Genomic DNA, 12,144 nt, shown 5'->3' with positions numbered 1-12,144 from the left:
TTCTGAAAAGGCTCGCAATATAAGTACATATCTGAAACATAATCAGGCCAAATTCAAAATAAGGATAATAGTGCCTTAAAGATGCTCCTCCAAATAAGCCTTGGAGACACAGGAATGCTTCAGAGCTAATAACACCAGGTCACGCAGTTTTACTTTCAACGCTGACAGACTGATTGGTATGCATTGCCAACTATTCAATGCAAGATACTAAGACATAAAATACATTCCTTTATCAAAATTCCCTCTAAGCTCTTTTGTTCAGCACTAAGAAATTCCTTGTTCTACATCAGCAGCATTTTTTCATAGGCTACTCAAACAAACAGCCTCTGTGCCTGCAAGATGCACGTGCTTATCACCATTACTCCATGCATTACACCAGTTCAGTTCAGGATCGGCCCGACTGCAGTGTCAAAAGATTTGTAGTATAGCTGCTCTATTAACCTTCCCACGGGCAGGATGTCATTCCTTCCATCTGGGGTGGGATCAAGTGATGGATCTGCAAGACGCTGATTTAGAAGGGCTAAGGTAATGAAAGACAAGGAAATAACAGCTTCTGCTTCCACCCTTCATTCTTTCCACTGAAGGACAAACATAAAAAAGGAGAATGAGGTGGTGCTGTGGGTGTCCGACTGCCTTCCACCCAAGAAATATATTTTCCTCCCCATCCTGAGATTCTGTTTACTGCTAGGTAACAATGACTTTAGATACTGATTGCAGCTCACATATTCTTTTGAAAAGTTATAAAATCTGCAGATTCAGTGCAAATTTCAGATTCATCATCTTCATGCTGCTCCCTTCTACACTTGGATGTAATTTGACAAAAACACCATACTTGTCACTGCAAAGTCCTGCCAACTGGAATCATGCACAGTGCTACACAAGGAAGTTTACAAACACTGATTAGGAGAGGCAGACATACACAGCAGCAATAGGCCTAATCCAATAGGCATGGACTTAATCTCTTTTTTATTTTAGTGAATGAAACGGGGGGGACCCCACAACACATTCTTTTCCTCTGGTTTTATTTTATTTTTAGTCCTGCTGTTCATATTTTGGATCGCTCGCTCTCTAACCACCAGTCCATTAGCAAGGCATGGCAAGCACATTATGTACATCTAAGGTGGAGTTATCCTACAAGAAAGAGATTTGTTTTATCCAGCACATATGCTTTATTTGGCTTTCTTAGGTAGACTATGAATGGATCCCACTCTCCTACCACAGCTTTAGATGTTAAACCGCAAGATAACAGATGCTTGTAAAAACAAACAGGAAAAAACTCCCTGAAAGAGGTGCCACATTATGTAAAGATCACACCAGGACCACCACAGGGAAAGAATTAAGCTTCTCAAGAACAGCTAAAAGTCTCACCGATTCCTTCAAGAGCAAGCAGATGTCTTAGATAAGAACGTACTTTGAGGAATGCTTCCTTCAGCAGATGCCAGATGCAGGAGCCTTGGGCTTGCTCCTGCTTTGGCACCCCAGTTATGCCAAAAGAGCTGTCTGTGGGCCTGCGTTAGGGAACTGGATCAGGAAATTGACTCACAAGATAAACATTTTCTTCTTTTCCCTCTTTGTCAAGTTAGTTATAACCTGGATGGCTTCTGAAAGCAGTTTACCACATGGCCTCACAAAATTACTTTACTTGAAGAGTTGAAGTGGACAGCAAAATAGTGCAGTTGGAAGAACCAGCTGGTGTTGGTAAGGAAAGAGCAAGAGTTTCTCAAGCTGGCTTTGCTACTGCCACTCATTTGCCATATATTTGTTTGGTTGTTGTATGAATGAGCAGAGGCACAATGTTACTTCCACTAACTACAGTGAGAACAGAAACAACCATCACCAATATAAAACTACCAAAGGACTACAAAAGAAATGAGCTGTGACACAGGTTGTAGCTTGTGCTGGTTCAAAACCAGCAACAACAAATAATTAATGTGCTGCAGGAAATACTAGCCCTGCTGGCCACAGTTTTAACCATTTTATAAGCATTTTTTTTCCATTTCTGTTAGCTGCTCAGAGTGTCTGATGGCTTCCACAGGTAACATGGTGCCCACCCCTATGAGACAGGGGCTGTATTCTGCGAGAAAAGCAAGAGTAACCACAGTGAAGAGCTGGATGGATGGAAAAAGAGTTTTCCTTCAGACTAAACTTGTTCAGTAGTACTCATCACCCAAAACAAATGCTGTAAAATACATGAAGATACACAGATTTATAAAAAATGCATATATACTTTAATTGATTAGATTTAGGCCAAACTTTACTAAATACATCACCATAAACTCCAGCATATCATTCTGCAAAAACAGTATCAAATTTTGAGAATTTAGCCAACATTTTTTTCTGTTATAACTTATTTTCTTTTTCTTTCCTCTTCCAGAAGATGGGAACAGAATTACTGTGTACAGAATCGATGCACAAACACAGTAAAATTCAGGAAGAAAACAAGTAATTTAGTGTTAACAATGAATAAAGTAAAGAACTATTAAGGGGAGTATGAAAGAAAAGAGACTTTGCTCTATTGGCTAGCAATCTCCCAAGTGAACCAAGAGAAAAAAATGTTGCCTTATTCTGATATTGTGGGACAGACCAGCACTTCACTTCTTTGACAGTTTCAGGTATGATGACCTAACGAATGCTATTATTGAAGATTGCCATGGATTCCTCCCTTCAACTTACTGATGTCCTTGACAGCTGTGTCATCCTTGCTTGAGATTTCCACAAGATCCTCTTCTGAGAGGTAAAACATGACTGGACCCCGCAGTGAGGAGAAGGGCAACAGCTGTGATCAGACTGGACACGGTTTTCCTGACCAGCAAAACCATTTACCTCTGTTTTCGGAAACAACTGCATCTACAGATCATAAAGTGGCTCTCCAGCTTTTGGTTTGCTACAGAGGAGACTCTTACTATTTTTCAGTATGTGCTCTAGCACCTCCTCAATCCCACACATCCCTCTGGCAAGAGGTGCTTTGCAATCCCAAGAGAGCGAAGTTAAAACACCATGGAAAGATTTCTACTCAGCCCAAACTAGTCCATATGCTTAAAATTTACACAGGATGACAGAAGGTGAAGTGAGCTGGGTTTTTTTGTTTGTTTTGGGGTTTTTTTTGGTTTTTTTTAAATGAACCACATAAAAGGTTTTGGTATCACAGTCCTCTCTCCTGCTCTATGGATAATTGTTCCAGATGTTAAGGGAACTGGAGCTCAGAGGTGTCACAAATGAATGAGCATCAACAAATAAGAGTCCTGAACAAAGGCTTGAAAAAATTCAGGTAGTTCAGCATAGCCAAATTTCAGTTCAGTAATATTTTTTTTGCAATGACAAGTTACCCCACTGCTGCCAAGCCACAAGATGATGAACTAGTGTGGCTTCTGTTGGGCATGTATTATCTATCAACATGGATCTGCTTGGCATGTTTCAAACTTCATGCTCATCAATTTTTTTTCTTCCTCTGTAGATTACTATACAGCTGCATACTCCACCACCCATAGTAATCTCCGAAGAATGGACATTTTCTGTACCAGGAATAATGTCCGACTCCTCACATTAACCTTGCTTCACCAACTCAAGCCTGCTTTCCACGCAACACAAGCAACTGAAGCAGAACTTCCACTTGCATCTTTTCAGCCCAAATAGGCTAAAAATACCTGCCTGGCACATGTTCAGTCAGTCATGGATAATGCTGTATCCCTTATCTAAAATGACCAAATAAGTTCTTCAAGGAAAGGTGACTGCCATTGTGGATATAAATAGAAAAAATAAAAAGTAAGAGACAACACGTCACTAAAAGGGAGATTTTAGAGAAGTATCAGTAGCTTTGTATGTCACCTACTTTTCTCAGGTGTATCTTTGTACTATCCTCATACATACAATTAAAAGACTCATTTTATTATTTTAAATTATAATTTTTTAATTTATTTCAGTACATTTTAATATATAAATTAACTTCAACTTGAAGCTCACTTTCTTCAGAAATCTGATCAATATTGACTCTGTTGTCTGTCTTTGTTTATACAGGGAAAAAATATTCTCTCAACTGTTTCATTTGGAGCAGAAATAAGACATAACAACCACAAGAATCCAAACAATCAACAAAATCTAAGGCTTCAAGGTAGAACATAAGGCCATTTCCTAATTTAAAAAATGCCTTAAGCAAGTAAACACTTGCTACTGAGTCTCTGAGTACATGAGATTCTCCATACAAACAGTGCAAATCTACCTTTAGGCAAGGCTTTCCAGTCTTCTAATAAGATCTGCAATTTCTTGACAACTCGATTTTTTTTTCCAAAAAAAGCGGGTGAATCAGGGTAAGGCAGTTTTGCTTTCTGTGAAGTCAAACATTTGCATGTACTTGTAGACACCAAATGGGATCCTCCTTAATCTTTCTACTTTGCTGTGTTTTGTTAGATCAAAAGATTACATTTATGCCTGAAAAAAGCTACTATTTCTTCACTACAGCACATACTCCAGTGTAAATATTATGTCAAATATCAGCCTATGCATCTGCATAGTTCCAATTTTCACAATGTACCATGAAAAAGTTAGCAAATTATAATACTAATCAATCACTGTAAATATTTATCATGTCCTTTTTAAAACGTTTAAAATGGCAACTGGTCAACTGGCCCCCATGCAAAATAAATTTTAATGCCTCTTAAAATGCTTTTTTCAGCTTTTCAACTGTAATATACAACCAAGCATGGGGAACATCCCTCAGTGCTTCTGTATTTTCATTACTGTATTTTCATGAGAAAAGCTTATTTAACAAGTTGCCACAATTAAGTGATTTGTAGGAACAGTTATGGATACTACTGTCACACACTTAGACTTGACCTCAGATAATGACCATTCAGTCAGCATCGCTCTCTGTTTATTAGAGACTCTATTCAATCCTGTCATTTAGAGTCCACAGCACATCAGCAGTCCCAGCTGCACTTCTTTTAGGCAGGCTGAAATTACTCTAACTTTTCAAATTGATTATTTTGCATTAGTAGTTAAAAAGGTTTCTGTAAAAAGTCTGTAAAGTAATTTGGGATCTCTTAGTTAACAGTGTTACACAAACGTAAACTACTACTGTTAAGTGAGATCCCACTATTTTTCCCAGTTCTTTGCCTTAGTTTAGTCTGTCTTCAAGCAATGTTAAGAGCTGAAAGAGTGATCACCACCACCCCTATTTTTTTTTTTTTTTTTTTTAGTTTCAAGGAGTTTTCCACTTTCTTGTCCTCTCTCAGATCTGTCCTACTCACTCCCCTTCCAGCTTACTGTACAGGTCAAAAGTCCATCTCTTACAATCTCCTCAGAAGTTTAAAGTACATCAGAGCTCCTAGAGGGCCAGAGCCATCCTTTCTTCACAAGTGGGTTAATCTAGACAAGCACTTCTAGAAAGTTCTGGTAAAGCCTTTTCCTAGACATCCAGACTGCTAAGAACCACCTTGTTAGGACCTTTTGGATTACAAGTTGTTTTCAGGGCCTCACCTTGCACATGGTATTCACCAGACTTCTGCAACTACATATACTGGCATCCTCATAACCAGAAAATGCTGTTTACATAGCTATGAATAAGCCTTCCCAGAGGGGTTGCAGGTTTTTTGTTTGTTTTGGGGTTGGGTTTTTTTGTTTTGTTTTTGTTTGGTTTTTTTACTCATGTGTCCCTTGTTTACCTTGCTTAAAAGAACAAAAACAGAGGCAGGGAAGAAAACCACACTTCCGCAAGCTTCATTGTAAGTATGAATCTACAGCCACAATTCTTGTTTCAGATATATAATTTAGGACAATCTTTGAATATTACAAAGAGAAAATACATTCTTTTATCATCTTTTTTTTTTTTAAGGGTAAGGCTTTTTTCAGCCTTTGATCTCTAACAAAAATAAAAGCTAGCCAGCAGCAACATCTCTTACTGTTATTCTGTAAAGACTTTTGATTGATTCATCCTTCTTCTGACTCATAATTAACACAAAAGAAGTAGTTTTTGAAAAACACAACAGTCAATCACCTTAAAAAAGAGATGCTCTTTATCTACCTCTTACTGTACAACACTTACTCCGTTTGAGTACATTGTTCAACAAAAGAAAGAAAAACAGCCTTAAATTTTTTTGTTAGGGCAGCAGATAATCATTAAAGATAGGTTGATAATGGTTTTGGTCTCAGCATATGAAAGGAAATTATACCCTTGGCCGAACAATGCAGTTCAAGACTATCCTTAAATATCACAGAAATTACCATCTGTGCTGGCCAAAGTTGTTTTCCCATCTTTTATACAATTAAAAAGAAGTTAAAAATGTAGCCTTACTGTTTCTTTTGCAGAAGAGAATCACTGAGGACTAGTCTAAGAAGGAGACTCACCTACCCTTATTAATACCTGAATATACAACTATTTCTGTTCATCGGAGGGGGAGAAAATCATTGAACCAATTTCAAAACACCATCTTAGCCAGCATTGTAGAAGCTGTTACGGTGGTGTCCTACGATTCAGAGCGGATAATTTCATTCTCCAGACCCAAATAATTAATGGTATTTGTTCATGCTTTTAGGTCCATCTTCAAGGTAAGCAGATATAAAAGGAAATCAAGAATTAAATACTCAAAACAGAGACAAGATTTTCTCCAATTCTGTGTTAAAGGCAGACAAAAAAACCAATAACCATGTTCCATTAGCATTATCAAACACCAGGTAAGAACAGAAAGTACAAAACTCTCTGGATCTCATTCTTACCTATACACAAGCAAAGATCAACAGTCTCTGGCTTGCAGACAGGAGTATAACCTAGTCCAATGGCAACCAAATGCTAATGTCCGGTGCCCAGGTAAAATAGGCTGGGACCTTCTCCTGCCCCTTCTTGCACTTTCAAACCTCCTTCTTGGAAATTCAGAGGCCCAAAGGACTGAACATACAGACCGAAATACTCATTCACAAGAGCTGATATTATGATCGGTGTAGTATATGAATCTTAAATTAATCTGCCTACCAAAATTTTCCTGATGGTCAGAATTAAGTACTTCTACAGAACAGAAATGAGCTTGCCCTTGTGTATGCACTCTGTGGTTTGAGGAGGACTGCAGCTGTCTGCTTGCCAGTACTGCACCCTTCACTTACTGCCACATTCTACCCACATTCCTACCTACCTAGAAGGTCAGGTAGGAAAGGTAAGTTAAAATGATATTTAAAATTAACAAGTAAGAGATCCCTCTAAGGAAGAAAACACATATGATAAAAGTAATGTTGAATGGCATGTTGAAAACATACATTTTTATTTTATATCATAAAAACTATGACAACTCTTACGCAAGTAGGAGAAGCATTCTTTGGCATTTTTAAATAATTTATCTGACTGACAGCAGCAACTCCCTAAATTAACGTACACCCTATCACCCTTCCTCTCTTAAATGCTGGGCAATCCTAAACCATTTCCTGATACCAAAAGCTGCTCAGGTTACACGATTGTGCAATAACTTACAACTACTTTAAAAATAATTCAGAACAACCTTCAGAACTTTTAAAGAGATAGTAAAACCATGCAAGTAAAAACTATTTAAACTCTTGACAAGGCAGAATTCAAAGCACAGCTGAGGACAGTTCACTTCCTGGCATTTTACTACCTGGAAAATCGAGGTGCACATTTCCACTAAGACCTATTAGTTAAACTAGAGTCTCAAACTAATTAAACAAATGTATTTTAACCTGAAATGGTGTAAAGGGTTCTAACATTTCTCACTCAGCTATATTACTTCCATTACGATAACTGCTCTAATATATGGTCTAACTCTCTTTTGCTGTGTTTGCTATACAGAAAGCATTTACCACATACTTCACAGAGAAAGTCTTTCCACACACCTACTTTTTAAATACTTTAGCTTTTAGTGTTATAGAAGCCTGACAAAGCAAAACCAACTGATTAAAAAAAGACATTAAAGAGTTCTTTGCTGTGCACATTGCTACACTGGCTATTTCTAATACATAATAATGTCATAGACTTCCACCAAAGATCAAGTCATTCAAACATGACTGATGTTTTTGCAGAAGTCTGCAAACAGCAGGTGAAACCAAGTCTAGTTTTCCATTTGGATGCTGCTGTCCAAATCCAGATTCCTGAACTGTTCTATCAGGATTTCAGCCCATCAGAGCTCACATGCACACACATGTACACATATCTAGATACATCTTGCTTTGCAAACTCAATACTGATGTGCTCAGAAAGAAGCCTCATTTAACCATTATTGGTTCAGAAGACCAAAGTGAAAAAAGAAAAGTAAAGTAAAAACTTGGTGGCAATTTGCTACATCTGATGTTCTCGCAAAACCAGGGTTTAAGTAACTTTCTAGCAAGCACAGCTTCATTAAGAGTTGCCTACATAGGATTTTCAAGTGCAGCCTATAGTGATAGGAGTTCAGTTGTTCCCCAACTATCTTTTTTCCCCCCACCTCAGCAACTTCTTGTTATGCTATACACTGAGGAACTTTACACAGTTCAAGCGTAATAGCCTCCTAAACAGAACCCAGCTACGACATCAATGGGACTTTTTAACTACAGTAGTATTTTATAGTGTCATAGTCAAGGAACTAAAGACACTTTACAGGAACTGATTTGCAAAGTCATACGAGACACCCATAGAGAGGCCCATATGCCACAGAAAGGTTGAATTACAGAAGAGTAAAGAGAACCTTTGGCACAGAATTAAAACGAAGAAAACAGTTTAAGAGACTGGAGATTTCTGAAGTAAGTACTACTTTGTGGTAGCAGAAGGGGGCACACAAATAGCTGGGGGAGGTGAGGCGGGGAGGGCACAATTTAGAAATCATTCCGTCAGGAAAGGAGGGACAGTCGGCCTACAGATCATGACAGCCTCTCAGGCATGGGTCTCCACATGCACAGATTTTTCCACAATACATGGATTTCGTAAGTACGTAGCCCTTCACCATATACTAATTTTCAAGAGACTCGGTTACATAATTGGATGGTGATAAGGGTGTGTGATGTTGGCCTGTTGCAGGCCTGGTCTCAAGTGCATGATTTATCAGAGTACACCATCTCTCGCATCTAGTCAAGCGAGATTACACCATCGTTTCTTAAGCATGTACCAAGATAACCAATGTCACAACACACTGTGTTCTGGCAATGAGATTCTTAGACAGCAAGCTTCGTACAGCCACACGTGTGTCGAGGAACAAAGACTTCTTGACGGTAAGGCCCCAAATTAGCCCCTTACGGTACAGACACTTCACAAGAGAGAACAGCGAGACACAAAAAGGCTCGCCCCAAAGCACACCGATGTTTTCCCACCGTCAGCTAGACCTCAGCAAGCAACTCTAAGGTCAGCACATGACAGCCATAAAGGCAAGATCCAATTATACCCTCAAACCCCAGGCCATGTAAGCTAGTTTATCAGGCCCGGCCTTCTACACCCATTAAGTGATCCTTATCCTCTACTACGGCTTCCCTCGATCCTCAGACACCCCAGGGGTGCGGGTTTACCCAGCTCCACCGCCCACGAGGACCAGAGGGGCTTCGCTTTGCACGGGCACAGGGCCACCGGTCCACCAAGCCCAGCTCCCCGTCCCCAGCGCGGGACACCCAAACCCCATCCGCCTACCCCTCTTACCAGCAGCGCCGGTACCCGCTCCCCTCAAGCAGGAGCGCCCTGCCGATGCCGGAGCACACGCCTCGGCGACAGGCAGAGCCGCCGGCGGTACGAAGCCGAGCAAACCCACCAGAAGCGCTCCCCTCACCCCCCACCCTTTTAAGCCCGCTCGCCGTTCCACAGCTCCAAGCCAGCAGGGAGAAGAAATTACGTTAGCGGCAGCCGCCAGCCGTGCGGCGCGGAGCGGAGCCGGCGGAAGGCGCAGCCGCACCGGCCCCGGCTCGCCGGGGTGCGCGGAGACCCGGGACGGTCGCCGCCGCCGAGCTCCCCCGCCGCCCCAGCCCCGCGCTCCGGCACTCGAGAGGGCGGAGAGGGCGCCCGGGCGGGCTGCTCCCGGCCGTCCCCTGACCTTAACCCCCTCTCGGCAGGAGGCCCCCGGCCCGGGCGCCGGAGCCCGCCGGGCAGCCCCGCCGTCACACCACCTGCCCGGCTCCCCTCGCCGCCCCGCAGAAGGGAAGCGGCGGGGCGGACGGCGGCGGAGGTCCCGTCCCCGCCCGCTCACCTGCAAGGGGAAGGTAGCCGCCTTGTTGCCCACGTAGCCGCGGACGACGTGGCTCTGGATGGAGAGCACCCGGCACTCGCGCTCCTGCTCCATGGCTGCACCGCCCGCCCGCGCCGGGCCGAGGTGGCGGCGCCGGCAGCAGGAGCGGGTGGGGGCGGAGCGCGGAGGGCGTCACGCGCTCGCCCTCTCCTCCTGTCACACACGGGCCCACACACGCACACACAGGCAGACAGAGCGCGCGGGAGGCGGGGAGCGCGCCGGCCCGTCAGGCGATCGGCGCGGACACCTAATGGCCGCCTTCGCCTTCACTGCCCCGCCGGGGGGGAGGCGGGGGGAAGGCAACCGCCGCGGCGGGGCGGGGGGGCGCGGCCCCCACCGGCGGCACCTGAGGATCCCCCCCGCGCCCCCCTCTCCTCCTCCTCCTCCTCCTCCTCCTCCCTGCGCGCCCTCACTGCAGGTCTCGTCGCGGCTTCCGTCACGCGCCTCAACGGCCGCCCAGCGGCGGGCGCCGTTGCTGTCACCGGGCGTCATCCCGCAGGGAGAGCGGCCCCGGCGCCCCGCGCCTGCATGGCTAACCCCCGCTGCCGCCGGGCTCGCCTCAGCCCTCTGGCGGGGAGGGTGCCGCCTCCCCTCGCCCACCCTTCGCAGCGGGAAGGCAGTGCCCCTCACGCCGGTACTGGCGCGCCCTGCGCTGAGGCGCTGGCTGACACCTACAGAGGTGCTGCCCCAGGGCCGCCGCTACCGCCGGTACCACAGCCACCTCGTACGTGCTGGTCGCTCCCAGGCGGCGGGCCCCGAGTCCTTTCCCAAACACTGCATGGGGTACCCGCAGCACACGCACGTGGACCCCCCTTCCCCCGGTCCTGCACCTCACACCGGCCGCCGTGGTCGCCTCTCTCCTTGCCCTTGCCCGCACAACACGACGGTGCTTGATGTCTCACGGGTGCTGCCAGTGCCCGTAGGTATTACGCCCAAACGTTGGCCAGCACACGCGGCCTCGGCCACCCAACCCTCCCGCGCCACCCATCCTGTGCACTAACCGCCATTTGCCGTCCATGTGCTAGCCGCAGCTGCCCCTCCCTGTACTGGAAAGCCAAGAGCAGCGCACACATCCCGACGGAGCTACAGCTTGCCCTCCTCAAGCATCCAGAAAGGCCCGTGGAGCCACGGGCAGCCCCCACGCAATGCCCTGCGGTGGCACACCGGCCCGAGCTGCGGGCGCCCTGACAGAGCACCGCCCTCGCAGTCAGGTTTTGAAGTGAGTGCAATTGTATGTTATTGACGCACACACAAAAATACCCTTTGGAGGGCTGCCAAAGAGTAAAAGAAGATGCGTTGGCTGGCAAGTGCTACAATACATCAAGACTGCTGAGATAGGACTTCATAACGTGTTTGGGAATTTCGTCTTCCTCTGGCCATTTGTCATTATTGACCATCAGGTTCAGTCAAAGATCCCTTCACAATAAGAAATCACGCCTGATGCCTCTTGTTCTTCTTAGTGGATAGCTTTAAATTGACTCTTGAAATAGAGCGATTATTTCTCAGCAACATGAAAGCATATTTTCCTCATCATAAGTAATGTGTTGGAAAATGAGGGAACATACCGTTCTCTTTTCTGTCGTCACTCCAGTCGCAAAACTTAGGGCTTTTTCTAGGCTGGCCTTACTACTAACAGTTTCTCCATCACCTAGAAATGTAGGTATTTTCTTGAATTGTGGAAATTGGTGTATCTCCTTGGAGCATAGATAGGGTCAGAGCAATGGATGATCTGCACCATGTATGCTCCAGATCCAGCCGTCTGGGAAAACATTACAAAACAGCATTTCACGTGAGGAGGTTATCTCGAGGGGACACAGGTCTGGATGGCAGGATAAGCCAGAAGAATTAGAGCAGAGGCATATATTTGGGATATGATCTTCTTCAGCTTCTGGTCACCCATCTCCATTCTCCACCTCCAGGCTCCTTGCCTGCTTTCCTCCATTGCGTCACTCATCACATCCATCAACCTGCA

General features: G+C 44.6%; 1 protein-coding gene across 1 annotated transcript in view; it reads right to left on the bottom strand.

Moving 5' to 3' along the window:
• PDXK (pyridoxal kinase) overlaps window positions 1–10,519 on the bottom strand; it is a 55,138-nt gene extending 44,619 nt beyond the window's left edge. The window contains exon 1 of the mRNA XM_030019838.2: window positions 10,134–10,519. Coding sequence (XP_029875698.1) covers window positions 10,134–10,226 — 93 coding nt within the window. The 5' untranslated portion in view covers window positions 10,227–10,519. The remainder of the gene's footprint in view (window positions 1–10,133) is intronic.
• Between the last annotated feature and the right edge of the window lie 1,625 nt (window positions 10,520–12,144).

The sequence above is a fragment of the Aquila chrysaetos genome, chromosome 7 (assembly GCF_900496995.4).
Source record: "Aquila chrysaetos chrysaetos chromosome 7, bAquChr1.4, whole genome shotgun sequence".
NCBI classification, from domain to species: domain Eukaryota; kingdom Metazoa; phylum Chordata; class Aves; order Accipitriformes; family Accipitridae; genus Aquila; species Aquila chrysaetos.
Note: the sequence above shows the minus strand (reverse complement) of the source record. Positions and strands in the feature narration are given on the sequence as shown.